Source organism: Eptatretus burgeri, chromosome 1 (assembly GCF_056783735.1).
Source record: "Eptatretus burgeri isolate ZD-2024b chromosome 1, Ebu_testis_v1, whole genome shotgun sequence".
Lineage (NCBI taxonomy): Eukaryota > Metazoa > Chordata > Myxini > Myxiniformes > Myxinidae > Eptatretus > Eptatretus burgeri.
In genome coordinates this window covers 24,310,905-24,327,297 of record NC_140961.1, presented here as the reverse complement: position 1 = coordinate 24,327,297, position 16,393 = coordinate 24,310,905, and the positions used below count along the sequence as shown (strand labels likewise).

Here is a 16,393-nt window from a genome sequence, read left to right as displayed (position 1 = left end):
GCAGGGCTGGAATTATCCACTCCTTGCTTTTCCCATGGTCAGCTATATGTGGAATGCTCCAGAGTGGGATCATCGGAGGCTTTATACATAATGGCCCCAGAGGGGAAGACATCAAATATTGTTTATCCTCGAGCACTCCACTAAAATTATTGAGCAACTTCAGTTATTTCATAAACGGGAATAGGATGTGCGATGAAGGAAATACATGTTGCTGGTGAAAAATAAAAATGGTGGTGGGAAATAAAAAAAATGGTGGTGGTGGTTTGTATATATACATATTACAGATATAAATAGAATGGTGATGGCGTATGGCGTATGTGTATAATATATTATAATTAAACGGTTATGGGCTATGTAGATATTTTATAGAATGGTTATGGGCGTAGGTACGTTGTAACTTCGTATACATAATATAACATAATTTTTTATCAGGATAACAGACGTAAATAAATCAAATACGCTGGGCCAGGCTGGGTTATGCCCGACGTATAAATTTAGTCGCAAATGATGACATGAAACCAGCCTCACATTGTTGAGGCATTATGGTTTTTTTTATCTGATGCAGCAATAAATCTTAACATTTATGAACTCGTCTTCTGCATATAAAACATGGTGGGGAAAATATAATATTATAGTGGTGATGGAAAAAAAATAATAATGGTGGCAGCCTCTACAATTTTACAATTAACTGTGACATATACTCCTTCAGACCCGCCGTCATCCACGGGATTCCTGTGCGGAGCACGGGTATCCCTGCCAATATATATGTATATATATATATATATATATATACACATATATACATATATATATATATATACATGTATATATATATATACATATATACATATATACACACACACACACACACACACACACACACACACACACACACACACACACACACACACACACACACACACACACACACACACACACACACACACACACACACACACACACACACACACACACTGAAGCATTTCTGTCTTCCTGCAAGCTTGAGAATGTGCACAATGCGTCTAACCTGAAGAAGGGGCGGCTGGAATGCACAATTCCTTCATTGGAACAATCATTGGCATTTGTAAATAGTATTTCCCAATCATCTGGCAGTGATGCTGGTTCAACCGCATAACTATGATTCTGAGCAGTGATGAAGCAGCGGTCCGTGCCCACATGCAAACAAGGCTGGTTGTGGCCTCGATTGCCGTACCTGCAAGGTGAAGCCATGCAAATGTCACCTTTGAATGAAGCACAAAATAAATAATCGCAGAGAGAAAATACCTTGAACTCCAACATACGATTCTGGGTCATGTGTAGGTCGATTAAATTACCGTAGCGGGATAACATTGCGAAAGAAAAACAAAAACATTTCCCACATGATAATCTCGTAAATCGGCCTGCATCAATTTAATCTTACAATCGACAAGCTGAATCTCGAGGTCAATAAACCCCAGAAGCAATTTCCACCAAACGACAGTAATAAATAAATAATTATTAAGATGTTCCAAATAATTTTTTTTTTTAATGAGGTATATCAAGTGCAGATACAAGAGGGAGGTGAAATGGCACTTCTTACTTCATCTTGTACGTCGTTGCTCCAGCAGCCAAAGAGATGATTTGATGGCCCAAGCAAATGCCAAAGATAGGCCTCGCAAAGTGTTCATCCGATATCAAGTTACGAACATTCTCGATGGTGGCTTGGCAGAGAGAAGGGTCCCCTGGTCCATTACTGAGTAGAAGGCCATCAAACTCTGCCAACACACAAAATACAAGATTAGATTTAGAAAATCAAAAACAAGTCATTAAATTTTATACACTTGAACCGTGTTAGGAAAAGAGCAGTGTGACCCATTTCCAACCTACTGAACAATTCATATCGTCACGGCCAAGGAGTCGTGATGACCCACAGCACGCACTCATACCATCACCCCCCAAAAAAGGTGGCAACCATACTCCGAGTCGTGCAGAGTCCGTTGTAGCCTGTATTCCGAGCGGTAGGATAAAATAACCGCTCCAACAAACATGAATTAAATTGAACTCGTACCACAACGTTGGTGATCTAAAACCAGCTCATTATTTACATTTTACACAATTTATCCAAAGTACCGTACCTTAAATCTATCCTTAATGTAATATGTACACAAGAACAAAAGTTCACCGAATGCGCCAGCACAATCTCAAAATTATGAAACCAGGGCAGCCGTCTCGGTATGTGGGTGCGTCGAGGTGTCGTTTCAATGTAATGATCAACCAGAAGGTGGAGTGAGCAGGAGAGGCAGTTACCAATTTACAAAGGGCAATTGTGAAGCAAAGGATGAAGCAGTACCAGAAGATGACATTATAAAATCAATGCAGTGCAAAAGTGTTGAAAAACGATTTTTCGTTGAGCATCTTTGCCAAATGTATTGGTTCAGATCCATAGTGTCAGCCTCGTTGTGGCCGACGACAGGCATGACAAAAGGGCCAGCAGGAAAACACACCCAAATACGCTTCCTCTGTCTCTCATCACTCTCTTAGCACCACAAATCGACTCCAATCTCTGTTGCTCCGATTCACACATTATTGTCTTGCGATCCGAGTCTTCCCTAGCCTATCAAAAGCCAACCAAATGGCTACTCATTTGCCTCCAAAGCCACAGCTCGTTAGGGAAGGCCTGAGCATAATAGCCATAAATTGTCTACTTTTACTGGCATTATCAACATAGTTCTCATTTCTATAATTTTACTTAACTAGCATTGCAAATACTAAACAATAGAGCAATCAGAGATTGCAGATCCTCGCCAGGACTCGTTTTGTGTGGTGTGTGTTATGTAATTAATAAGAGACATAATTAGAACTGCCACTTTATAAATGCTGGTAGTGATGACCGGTTCAGCCATTTCAGAGAAGATTTTTGAAGGTTAAAAGAAAACACAACAAAAAACCAATACGGCTGCCGAATCACGTGACCAATGACGTCATCAAAAAAATTTTGTGGACCATTTTATCCGAAGATGACCCCCAAAATTTTCCATACTGACCAGATGTAGTGTTCCACATCTGCAATTATGACGTCATAACGAAGTCACCAATGATGTTATTAAAAAAAAATCACATTCGTTCCCCATGAGGAGCACTTGCTATTTACCAAAATTTCAATTTTTTTTTCCCCTTGGTGCAGTTTCAGAGAAACAGAGGTCCAAAGTTTTTCCTTTTCCCAACATGGCTGCCACGCCACGTGACCTATGATGTCATCATTTTCACATTGCATGTAGCAATCCCTCTATTTTGTTTGTGCATTTCCCCCCTCTCTTTTGACTGATACTTTTGTTCTGTTCCATCCTGATCCATTATATGTTCTTGCTCTTCCACGAGCCTCGACTTTGCATAAAAAAAGTGTTATTCCCATCACAGCAAAACACAGAAATTCTCAATTTCATAAAAATATGCTTGCATGAAAATCAAATCAACCACAAGTTATCCAAATGGAATTTTTTGGTGGGCTCCTGTCCGGGCACATACAGTCGTACCTGGCAATGAGTCGAAGTACAAAGAATGAAGATATTCTACAACAAGAAACAATTCTAGCAATATCAAGAGGAAGTAATAAAACTGGTGTCTTGTCTCAATGCTACCAGGTTACCAGCAAGCTAAGTTGCAAATACGAAGTCTCTACAGGGATCTAATAAACGATGAGCGAGTGAATGGCTTTTAGCCATCGGAGGAACCAGGGAATTGTATTTCATCATTTTGCCAAAACTAGAACTAAAATAACTGGGCAACAAAGATTTTGCTAGTGAGGTGGACACACATGTTCTAGACTAAATCGAGAATGCTGATTCTGAATATGAAGTCAGAACTTTCTCAGCACGTCAGGATTTTGAGTTATACGCATGGTCCAATTTCAGTAGCTTGCCCTGGTGGGTGGATTTTGAGTGATCATAAATTATTGTTTTGTGTCTTTTTGGATTCAATTATAGCAATAAAACTGTTGTGGAATATTATTTCTCATAAAGACAGCTAAGGAATGCACTTTAAATTATTAAAAATGGATGAAAACTGACCAAGCTATGAATTTTTAAGTAAACTTTTCCATGCAGAATTACAATTTTGTGTGCCGCTTCTGTGCTGAGAGGAGTTAATAACTTGATACTAAAATGTTTAAATGCAATGTATATATTTACCTCCGCCACCGAAGGTGGAAGGAGGTTATGTTTTCACCCGTCTGTCTGTTTGTTTGTTAATTCCCGGAATCCTTCGGATTTCGGTAATTATGTTGGTCGGTTGTGTGTGTCATTCTGTGTCTGTCTGTTTGTTTGTGCGTTTGTTTGTGTGTTTGTTTACCCTGTAGCAGCCACACCGTTTCAGCGATCATGACCAAACTGGGTACAGACGTCGGCCATGGTCCAACTTAGACACTTGTCGTTTTTGGTGAATCTAGGTCAAAGGTTAAGGTCAAGGTCACCGAAAAACCGAAATAATGATTTTCGCAATAACATCCGCAAAAATGGTCGTATCGACTTCAAACCAAATCCAAAATGTGCATCTTCCAATACTGCATCCAACCATATGTCTCATTGGGGTGTCACACCAACACCCTTCTTAGCGGTCGGGGGTCGAATGTCAGGGGGGGGTCGGGTCAAAACTTTCAAAATTGCAATAAAAACGCCATTTCAAGTCTGACTTCCAAGTTATGATCATGACCAAACTAAGTGCTATTACTCGTTAAACAGCAGCACTATCGACCTATAAGAACCAAATTGATTTCCAGGTTTTTGTTTTTTCAGACATCATGGAGATATGACAAAGTTATTCCAGCAATTCCTTGTACAACGAGCAATTTCATTTGATTGTTTGTTTGTTTGCACGATATCTCAAAAAGTTGTGGACGGATCCGGATGAAACTTAGTGCACACGTTGGGAGTCATTCGATTTTGGTGAAGATTCAAATCCGGATCTGGATACGAGAATTATTTAATTTGCAAAGTGATTCTTCACCATTGAGAGATCGGGCCAAAAACGATATATAGTACAATATCTCTCAAAAATGTATTGGGCCCGATATCTTCTCGTGGATCAGGCATTACATGGTAGCGGTATGTGCTCTACTGAGTGCCCTTCTAATTTAAGAATGTATCAAGTTTGGAATTTGTCATGCTAATAGTATCAATATATTCTCAGGTTACAACTCAATATATTTTTCTGTATATTTTCAGGTGAGGCATATGTTACTGCAGGCATCATGAATAAGTGAGGCTGTGTGAATCACCCTGATAACTTTTGTTATATCTGTGGTATATACACTCCATGCAGCCAGCGCAAGAACCTTACCAAAAGGGTGAAAGCTGCTTTCAAGTGTGATTTTGAATATAAAGTTGGAGACGAAGACAAGAGCTGGGAACCTCATATTTGCTGCACCATGTGCAACTCGGGGCTAACACAGTGGTTGAGTGGCAAAAGGAAGGGAATGCCTTTTTCTGTGCCAATGATATGGCGTGTGCCAATGAATCACTCCGACTGCTGCTTTTGTATGACAAATATTTGTATGAAAAATATTTTTCGTTTCTCAACGAAAAATGAGTCAAAAATTGTATACCCAGCTTGTAAGTCTGCTCTGAAGCCGGTCCCCCGCGACTTGGATTCTCGTGTGCCAGTTCCACCAAAAGCTGCTGCAGATGAAAGCGATGACAACTCTGACGATGCTATGGGTGATATGAATGAACTGTATGAACATGAGTCTGAAGAAAAGAAGCCACACTTGGCACTTGAAGGAACCAAAATTCCCCACCCAAACTTAGCTGGCTTTTTTAAGACAGAAAATGATGTTTGTTTGTGTACTGATGTTAATGGCCTAATGCATGAGCTCGGAAACAAACATGTGCCTGATGAAGAGACTCTTCATAGACTCCAGCAAAGTGAGCCTCAAAGCTGCTTTGTTGCACAATGGTAACAAAAAAAACCTTCTGTTCCTGTGGCTCATGCTGTCGGCATGAAGGAGACGTACGAGTCCATGGAAATCCATCTAAAAGTGATTACTCAGATCATAAGTGGAACATCTGCGGTGATCTAAAAGTGATTTCTCTCCTCCTCGGACTGCAGCTGGGAACACAAAATACATGTGCTTCTTTCTTGTGCCAATGGAACAGCTGCGATGACAGCAATCATTATGTTGTAAAAGACTGGCCTGAAAGGCATGAACACAGTTGTCAGGTACAATGTGCATAAGCCATTGGTAGACCCACAAAAAGTCTAGCTTCCACCGCTTCACATCAAACTTGGCCTCGTGAAAAAAAAAACTTTGTAAAAGGCATTTGATCACAACAGTAATGACTTCCAATATCTCAGAGAGAAGTTTGGTGCAGAGAAAACTGATGCTAAACTCAAAGCCGGCATTTCACGTTGGGCCCCAGATCCGAGAACCGATATGTGATCCCGAGTTCAAAAATAAATTGAACCCACTTGAGTTTGCAGCATGGGAAGCATTTGTGTTGGTTATGCAGAACTTTCTTGGGAACCAGAGAGCTGAACAGGATGTGGAATTAGTGGACAACATGCTAAAGGCCTATCAGTGAATTGGCTGTAGGATGTCTCTTAAAATGCACTTCGTGCATTCTCATCTTGATTTCTTCCCACCTAATCTGCGTGAGGTAAGACCTAAGTCACATTTGCCACGGCGGCCGTGGGGTCTCCAAAATCTACGGCCACTAGCAATTATACGGCGGCCGCAGTATTTCCACGGACACACAATGTAGCAGTCACATATGTTTTTATTTTTCGGGGAGCCGCACGGCGTATTTATAAATTGTGAAGACCGAAAACGTGGGGGTGCCGTACGGTCTTTGATTTGATGTCGCACGGTGACCTTAGGGCGTTCCTGCGGCGGCCATAGAATTTTCAAGGCAGACGCAAGGCGACCGCAGGGGGGCCCTAAGGCGAACGTGCGACCAGACGGACGGTAACGAGTGGATTCTTTTTTTTTAACCAGTTCTTTTGTTTCGGCTTGTCGAATTGCTACGCGAACGTAGAAATGAAAAAAGTTATAACTCCGCGCTACAATTCCACAGCGACCCTACGGCCTGTAAAATATAGCCATACGGCGTTGGGCCACCCTTAGGCCACCTCAGAAACTCTGCGGCCGCCGCACGTTTCTGTCATTTCAGAGGGCGTACGGCCGCCGTATCCGCGCCATAGAGCAAATGTGACTTAGGCCTAAGCGATGAGCATGGCAAAAGGTTCCACCGAGACATTTCGGTCATTGAAACCAGGTATGAATGGCCGGTTCAACCCAAACATGATGGGTAATTACTGCTGGTTCTTTCAACGGAAGACCAATTCCACACACAAGCACAAGAGCAAGTGTCTCACACACTCGTGAGCACGTCTGAACAGTGCCGACACTGATTATATTCAAAGGAAGAGTGTAAACTTGAAGTGTTGTTTCCAAGTCACTCACAATGGGGCAGATTTCCCAATCACGTTTACACCCTTCCTAAGATTACCATGTTCTGATGTTTTATCAACCTATTTTTCTGCAACTTGTTTATGTTCTTGGTTTGTATACGACACATTATACACGGAGATCAATCATCGTTATCAAAATATGACGTGAAAGTAATTACTAAGCACTGATATTAGATGGACAATGTGGCGATCTCCAATAATACAGTATCTAATATAGCATGCTGGGTATTATTAATACATACACATATTTTGAAAACCTGACGTGCTCGCTAAATTCCGACTACAGATTTGAAATCAGCGGCCCAGGTTTAGCCAAGAACACCTGTATTTCCCTCAGTAGCAGACGAAAAGTTTTTTGTTGTTGTTGCCCAGTGTCATGTGCAAAGGAAATTAACACATCATTGTTGGGTATGCAATGAGAAAACCAACACGAATGCTACAAGCAACAGATCTCGATGCAGACAGGCCACATTTTCACATAAAAAAACACTAGATATCTGCGATTAACAAGCGATTGCCAAGAGTAAGCAGCCCCCAGCACCCATAAATAATCCAATAATGTCCAAAAAATATGTACATATATGGCTCGCCATACGATGTTGACCTTAAACATTTAGGTTGGAGAGTGCAAATTTAGAACATGTGTCCCCCATTTACAGTCTATCCATAAAACCCAACATCATGAAAGAAATGGAGGAAAAATTATTCAAGTTATGATCAAAAAGGTGTTTTTAATAAAGTCACAATGTGAAAAAAGTAGGTCAAGGACACCTGAGCCAAATAACAGGTACACTATTGTGATGCAAGAACACATCTTGGAAGGTGAAGCGGTCTGAGATTCCGCATTGGCAAAATTGAGCGGACAGAAAAAATAAAAATAAAAATAAGTTTTTTTTCTTTTTTTTTTCCAGACTGCCATTTGACCTTGACCTTTAACTCGAGGGAGTACAATGTAAATTCAGTGCAAATGCTCCTTGTTCTAGACTCTAAGAGTCGAGGCTCTCGAGAGGGAAATTTTGTTCTCATCAGACAAACCTTCGTCGAGTTAAGATGGAAAAATCTTAAAATGTCTGAAATTACGTCAGGACCTTAAAAATTTGGTCAAGGTCAAAAAAATGTCGACCCCACATACAGGTAGTGGACAAAAAATAATAATAAATGCAAACACATAGGTAAATGAGGGACACTAAGCAACGGATTCCACACAGGTGTGGCCCATGTGTTAATGAAGCAAATAATATCTCAGCATGCTTAGGGTCATATATAAAAATACTTACCAGACCTGGTTACCTACAACTATGCCTCGCATGGCTGCAAGAGGAAAACCCCCAATACCCCCATTCACAGAGGAAGTATGGTTACCCAATGGTTTGATGAGCATGACAATGATGTTATCCATGTGTCACGGCCTTCTCAGACATCAGATCTGAACCCAATCGAGCATTTATGGAATATTTTTGGAACGACGCCCGAGACACCGTTTTCCACCTCCATCAAACAGGAGGGAGTTGATTGACTTTCTCGTGGAAGAATGGTGCCGTATCCCTCCTGGAGAATTGCATGCGCTGGTGGACTCTATACCACAGCGCATGCAGGCCGTATCGAGTGGCCCAACACCCTATTGAGCGACTTTACATTGGCGTTTCCATTATTTTGTCCACTTCCTGTACTTTATATTCCCATTATTGATGCAAAATTCAATTCCAAAAATCCCACCTGGCTCCCAGATACAGTTCGGACACTGGCAGAAAAGAAAAAAAAGGGGGGGAGGGCAATTCATCTAAGTGGTGGTTTAATAGTCCTTGGGGGTCAAATAAACTCTGGGGTACCATTAAATTAGTAGAAACAAACTGTACAACAGGTATAAGCCTCCCCCTATTCTGCAGGGGGAGGCTTAATTAATTATCCAATGTACTGTTACTTGTAAATGATGGGTTTTGCAGGACTTGCATGTATGCAGCAATGACAAACACGTGTGCTTCATATATTGAATCATTATAAATTAATTGCTAAGCTTTATAGCGCAATTTGTAGGAGGTAAATGGCTGTGTCATTGGTAGTAGAAAAGGACCATGTTGGTGGAAGGTGCAGCAAGTCATGAAAGACGGCATGTCCAATCACACACGACTGGCCGAACGGGGGTGCATTTTGTGCTTCCGTTCCCCTCAACACCATGTACTTTTGACCTCATCCCTTAACCATGCACCCCTCTGGAGCTTTCTACGAGGGCAAGACCTTATGATCCCCATACCATTGACCACATCCCTCCATCCGCACCTCACTCGAACTCTTGGGAAATATCTGAGAGTGTAATTTTGCAGCTGAGGACAACCCTGACGATATCATGGTGGTTCTTTTTTAGTCCGAGATCGACTTTCTTTTGCCAAAACCATCATCTTCAGTGTTGTCGTGGCAATATCAGAGTTGAGTCTAGTCGTTGAGTTGAGAGGAATCGAGTCGAAACTGGTGCTGGAAGAGCAGAAGGGCGCTGGTGTTGGGTTTGGAGGTCTGTACTGTGAGCTGTATTTGGGATGACATTGCGTTCCTCGGACCAGCCAGACTTCTGGCTTCAGGGCTGTCACGACCTCCTGAGCGTATACATGTCTGCCCCAACTTGGTGCACGATTCCCCAAACCCGAGGGGGTTTCACTGCAAGTCGATTCAAAGACTCATTTACCAACGACTTCTTTCATCCCTTTTTCCCCTTCGGATGTCGGTTTTGTCTTCGAGTCTTACCTTCTCACAGGTATATGAGGACAATGCATTTCGTTTGGCCAGTCTGTGAAGTTTTCGTGGCCTTAAATTTCATTCGGGGTTCTTCAGTGTTGGGTGGAACTTCCTTACTGTGTGCACACGTACAGATGTGTGTGTGCAACATATGAAACTGCCAATCAGGCCGGTCTCACCGGCTCCCATGTCTACTAACCTACACTGGGTTTCCAGACAAGTGACAGCACATTACTGTTGATATTTCGGTGTGCAATACCTGGTAGAATGTTGAGATAAATACACTGAGAAAAACAAAGTACAGTATAAAGGAGCTTTTCAAGAACATTGGTTTTTAGTGCAAACCTGAAGTACAAGTTCAGATCAAAACACTTGGCATTGATGTGCAAAGGTGTTGTGTGTCAACTACTGGTTACCTGCTTTCATGGAGTACGCTGACATAGTGCTTCGGTGCATCCAAATATTGCTTACCAATATCAGACAAGCAGAAATTCCATGGTACAAGGTGTACGCTCACTCCTCGGCATGCCAAACAACGGATTTGGTTGTACTTCACACCACAGTCCACCACCACAATCTTCAACTCTCCAGAAGGATTAAATACTCGAACTTCCTGGTGAATAAAAATAAGAAAGTTTTTTTTTTTTTTAATGCCACATTCGATGGTACAAAGAGGTCCACTCGACAAGTGTGCTGACCGAATGTTGGAATGCCAGTCGCTAAAGGTTATTTCTCACTGATGTACACAATTACTGATGACAGCTCACAATGTTAAAAAAATAAATAAATAAAATGACAGATTCCACAATTTTGGCTTTTGCACTGCAATACATAAATCAAAAAATATATAATATACATACATTTTCCTTTTCTGGAGAAAAAAAAAAATCTGTACTCTGTACTTCAGAATAAGTAATGATTGATGTTCGCTTCATCGACTCCGAGAGGATTCGACCAAAGGAAGCTGAAACTTTCAGGGATTAATGAGGCCACTCTGAAGTTGCACATGTGCAAGTTTCGTTTGATTCCATCAAGGTTTGAAAAAAGAAAAAGAAAAAAAAAAAGAAATTCACCAATCTTAGCATTTTCTTCCTTTAGGGGGAGGGAGGCTGCAATTGGAATTATCTGAGATATTATAACCCACCATGTATTACATATGCACGTAAGCAGTAGGCATGATTTTGCTTCATATTATATATACATAACCCGGATTATTTATATTTGAGAGTGATCAAGGCAGCGGTCTGTCGCCTTTTCACCACCCAAATAAAGGGGATGCCACAGAAGAACATGTTGCATGCTTGGAACAAGAACACCTGCAGGGCAGGTACTCTGTTATGGTAATCATAAATCATAAACATAACATGATCCCCCCCTCCCCCACCCCAAAGTTGCTTCCGTACGGAGTGGGCTCCCATCATGTGCTGCCTTTTTGGCTGCTGGTTGCATCATTGGTTAGGGGCGCGGCTATGCCGCTGATACAGTGCAATTACCAGTATACTGGTGCTCATTTTGCCAACCTTAGAAAGGATGACAGGCTGAGTCAACCCCCTGGTGTTAAGTCAGTGGCCAACGGAGCTCAAACTCATGATCCTCGGATCCCAAGCCACCACCCTAACCGCTAAGCCAACACCAGGCTCGGGAGTGGGTGCTTCGAATATTTATCATCGACAGAGGATTTAAAAAGCGTAAAAACAAGTATAATGAGGTGCGCGTGTATGTGAATACAAAAGCTCTTTCTAACCGCTCGCTCACAGATATAAGCACTTAGTACTTTATAGGTGGGCTATAAAGTTGTCATTTTGGCACTGATGCAACTCGAAGCCAAGATTCCAGGAAAAAAAAAAGATAAATCTGTTGGTAAATGAAAATATATGTAAACAATCTGTCCCAAGCCCAAGCAAGCATGTGCCAAGCATGAAATTTGATTTAAGGCTGGCAAGTGTGACAAGCAAGTATAGTCTGAGTCTTCCACCCCCTTGAAGCATCCTTTTGTCATGCATAAACTCATTTGGTGTCCAATGGTGACTGGTCAATCCCAAACCAACTCAGACCATGGGAGGTCAATTGTTCGAGAACAGTTGCACCAAATAAAAACACAAGTTGTAAGAAATGCCCTTTCCTGTCCCTGTCCTTCTCCACCACCCCCCTCCCCTCCCCCACAATCAACACCACCATATTTCTTTAACCCCAATATATATTTTAGTTGCTGTCAAATATTAATTAAAATATATAAATTATCAGTATTTTTGACGTATTATTGCACATGAAACCAAACCAAATACAGCAAACACTGATGAAAAACCTTGGACACAACACAAAGACACTTTGGGAATCATGATAACCTGCTTCATTAGGAGTGATGAAACCTCAAAGAAAGACAATCAAAGTACTTCATGGTTTAACAACACACCTTTGTAGAAACCTCTTTCACAAGATTGACAGCATTGGGGTCCCAAAAGGACGTTCGAGTTTCATCATCTCCATCTAGGACTATTTTTCCAAGAAGAGTTCCTGAATCTCTAATATGGACAGTCAGTGCCCGTGAGTCAATGCCTGATAGGAGAGAGGGGTTGGAAAGCAAAAAAAAAAAAAAAAAAAAACTCATTGAAATGAGCAAGTACTCATAATATAAAATTGGCCATGATAGAAACATTTAATCTTTATCATAATGCTATCACCAGAGAGGGGATGGGGTAGGGAAGAAGAGTGGAGGGGGAGCGAGGGAGAGAGGCACCAGAAAGGCACTTACTTTGGTCTCGAGAACTAAAGAGGTTCAAAATAATGTTCAATGTCTTCATGTACCATCCTTTTCTCCAATAAACAACAAATTACTTGGATAACGTTTATAAACTAGAGTGCTGTTAGCGTAGATCGCTGATGGTTCCCAGGAGAGCCAACTCGTAATACTATTAGCCAATTGGTAGCAATTGAAACGTCCTCCCAACCCCCAATGGGATACCACAGACACCAAGATGAACCATTTAATGCCTCCCTATGGGAACCATAATTACATACAATTCACATCTTAGCAAATATCTTTTGAAAAAAATTCCTGGTTAGTGACAAACAAACCCTGCAGAGCAGGAATCCCTTCTCGGCGCAACCATGCTCCAAGTGAACTTGTTGCACTCCAATGACTGTACTCCTCGGAATACTTTGCCACGATCAATGCTGCGGCATGGATGCGGAACGACTCAAACCACTGTGAAAGATAAACCAAATGCAATATTACACTCAAGGCACTGCTGAAAGTGAAACAGAGTGCACTGTAATATGCAAAACCAAATACTGTTTTTTTTTTTTACTAAAGGAAAGATTACCAGCCGACTCAACAGCCTTCGCAACATGAACGAGCCTCCTTTTCAATTGCAAGCTTGCAGCATTATTTAGTTTACCGGTGCTACTAATTATGATGCAGCAGCAGCATACTTGTATTATACTTTCGACAACGATATAAAAGTTTATCATTTTCAAAACATGCACCAAAAAAGCATGCTTAATTATTATTATTCTTTTTTTTTACAGAAAAATACTCAGTCATAGAAGAGATTATATCTATCATAATGAGTGCGTGTGTGTGTGTCAGGTGTGTCACCTCCATAACTGCAAAACCATGAAAACTAGCAGCAAACCAAGGAAACTCCAATGGAGTGCATAAATGAAAACTGGGTATTTTGTTAAATTTAAACACCCCTTTTGAAGATAAATAATGGCGTGCTAATCATCAAAAACCAAAAAAAAAGGCTTACCGAGATGGCGGAACACCATCTTGGTCAACCCGGTTACCTTCCAGGGGTCTTAAGCTGCCATTTTGTTTCGGTCTGCTCAAAAATGCCTCGACTTGGAACAGGCCGCAACGGTTTCTGTACGATAAAGCGCTCAAAATTTATATTTTCATTTTCCTCACTTATACCATTGAATGCCTGATCTTCGTACATCACTTTTGTAGGTGCTATAGTTTTCAAATTCGGAGCTTGGAGCGATTTTATGCATTACATGATGCGATTTTTCCACGATGGACTCTCAAGGACCAATTAAACTTTTTAATCGAAGTCTGTCTTCAGATTTGAGAATCAGAGCTCGTTAAGTAAAGGTGTTGAAATCTGGAGTGAAATCTGAAAATTTAAAGAAATTTGTGATTCTTATAACTAAGAGGATTTACTTTAAAGCAAGGCTAAGCTTACTCCTCCATATTTACACAAGAAAATACAAATATAAACATGTGTTCCATTGTCTTGATTAAATCTGACAAAAGTTTAAAAAATAAGAAAAGACAAGTAACCTTAATGGTAAGAGTAATTGCAGCCTTGAAGAGTTCCAGTTCCAGAGTGGGTACACACGGTGCCAACCACAGTACAAGTCTCATCCCTCAAGGGAAGCCCAAGTTATAAGCTCTTTAAAAATGGGACATGCTGTTTGAACCCTGGCTGTTTGAACACACCCCATTTCATTAAATCGTGCATTCATGCTGATAGATGGGATGTCCAGTTTAACATCCATCTGAGGGAGAGTAAACACATTGATGAATCAGCCTGCCGATGAAACCGTAGGACGTGAACCCCTTTACCCCAATCCCGAAAGTCCTCTTCTCCCTCAAGCCTGGCCCTTCAACTCTGGGCAATGATATCCAGTGTCCCCTCGAAAGACAAAATTCTTCTTTGTCCTCCGATGAATTCCATGACATCCACCGGCAACATCAAGGATGGTGGTCTTAAAGGCACTCCACAACTCTTTGGGATTCCCCAAAGCACCCAGATCCCCCAAAACCCAACTCATCCTGTTCACAAACTCCTCAGCTACCCTCTCATCCTCGAGTTTGCAAACATCCAGCCTGTGCTGGGATGGTACTACTCTCCCTGATTTAAGCTGCAACTTCAGAGTTGCTCCAACAAGCCTGTGGTCAATATTGAGGAACTGAGCACTCCAGTAGACCCTGCAGTTCTGGATCATCCTCCAGTAACCATCAATGAGCACATGGTTAATGTCCTTTGCCACACCACCAGCGTTGGAAAACCAAGCCGCGCGATCAACCATGAGCCAGCCACCCGAAATCCACGACTTCTTCCAAAGTCAAAGAACTTAGGGATAGTTATGAAATGAGTGTTGGTCCCCACGGGTCTGGAAATGTGAACCAGTATGGCACTATCAGTTCCAATCGATGTATTGAAATCCCCCAAGACTAGAAGAGTATCTTGCCTGGGGCACTGATGAACCACAGACTCGATCATGGCATAGAATGCGTCCTTCAAGGTGAAATCACTCGTCTCAGTCAGAGCATATACAGAGACCAGGGAAACGACACCCAAGGAGTGACGAATCCTTCGTCTGATAAAACACTCATTGATCAGTGTTACCTCAATTACCATTGGAATCAGCTTATTGGACACAGCTACAGCAACTCCTTGGGTATGGTAACCATCAGAGCGACCAAACCAATAGTAGGTGTAACCACCCACTATGATCTCGCCGCAATCCGGTCTCCGAACCTCAGAGAGTGCTGCAATACTGATGTTCAAACGCTTGAGCTCAGATGATAACAGAGACAGGTGATCATCCTCTCTTAGGGATTGGACATTCCAGGCCACCACCTCAGGTTAACCACCTCAGGTTAACCCAAGGAGACCGCAGTCTCGTGGACGACACCTCAGCACCACTCCGACACACTCTCCCGCAATCTGACCTGGAAATGTTACCTCATGGTTTCCCTCCTATCATCAAAGATTGGGGGTCCCGAAGGCTTTGCCCCAATCACGTCATCCGGTGAGCTGCCCTGCGAAGGGAAGCTGCACAGGAGGTACTCCCACGGAGTGGGTTTACAGATTTCATTGCGTTTTGCAGAATGAAGGGTTTTATGTTGGCCGGAGTGCAAATCCTGCCACCACCCTCCTAATAAGAAGTAACCCAACTGCAGGACATCCACAGACACAGGTGGGCATGAGATATGGATGGCCGTTGGCTCACAAGGAGCTCCTCCGCCCTTTGACAGGTTTTGTTTTTAATCCTGCTGGGTGTCCATATGCAAACACCCTACAGTCATCTGCAGAGAATTACTACAGGAAAGGAATTTTTGCCTGGATCCATTCAATATTATCATCTTTAATATCCTCAAAGGATATCGATTTACTGAGAATATCAATGCTCTAAAATGGACGATTCCATGCTCTCCATAGTATTCGCCACCTTAATTCACACAAACAGCATAGCACATATTGGGTCAGCA

General features: G+C 41.9%; 1 protein-coding gene across 2 annotated transcripts in view; it reads right to left on the bottom strand.

Annotated features, from left to right (window-relative positions):
- The window catches only part of CAD (carbamoyl-phosphate synthetase 2, aspartate transcarbamylase, and dihydroorotase), a 246,727-nt gene that overhangs the window by 216,848 nt on the left and 13,486 nt on the right, over positions 1-16,393 (bottom strand). For both annotated transcript variants that reach the window (XM_085870414.1, XM_085877653.1), the window contains exons 3-7: positions 13,246-13,375; positions 12,584-12,726; positions 10,642-10,783; positions 1,580-1,754; positions 1,028-1,213 (exon numbers count right to left, since the gene is read on the bottom strand). In XM_085870414.1, coding sequence (XP_085726540.1) covers positions 1,028-1,213; positions 1,580-1,754; positions 10,642-10,783; positions 12,584-12,726; positions 13,246-13,375 — 776 coding nt within the window. The remainder of the gene's footprint in view (positions 1-1,027; positions 1,214-1,579; positions 1,755-10,641; positions 10,784-12,583; positions 12,727-13,245; positions 13,376-16,393) is intronic.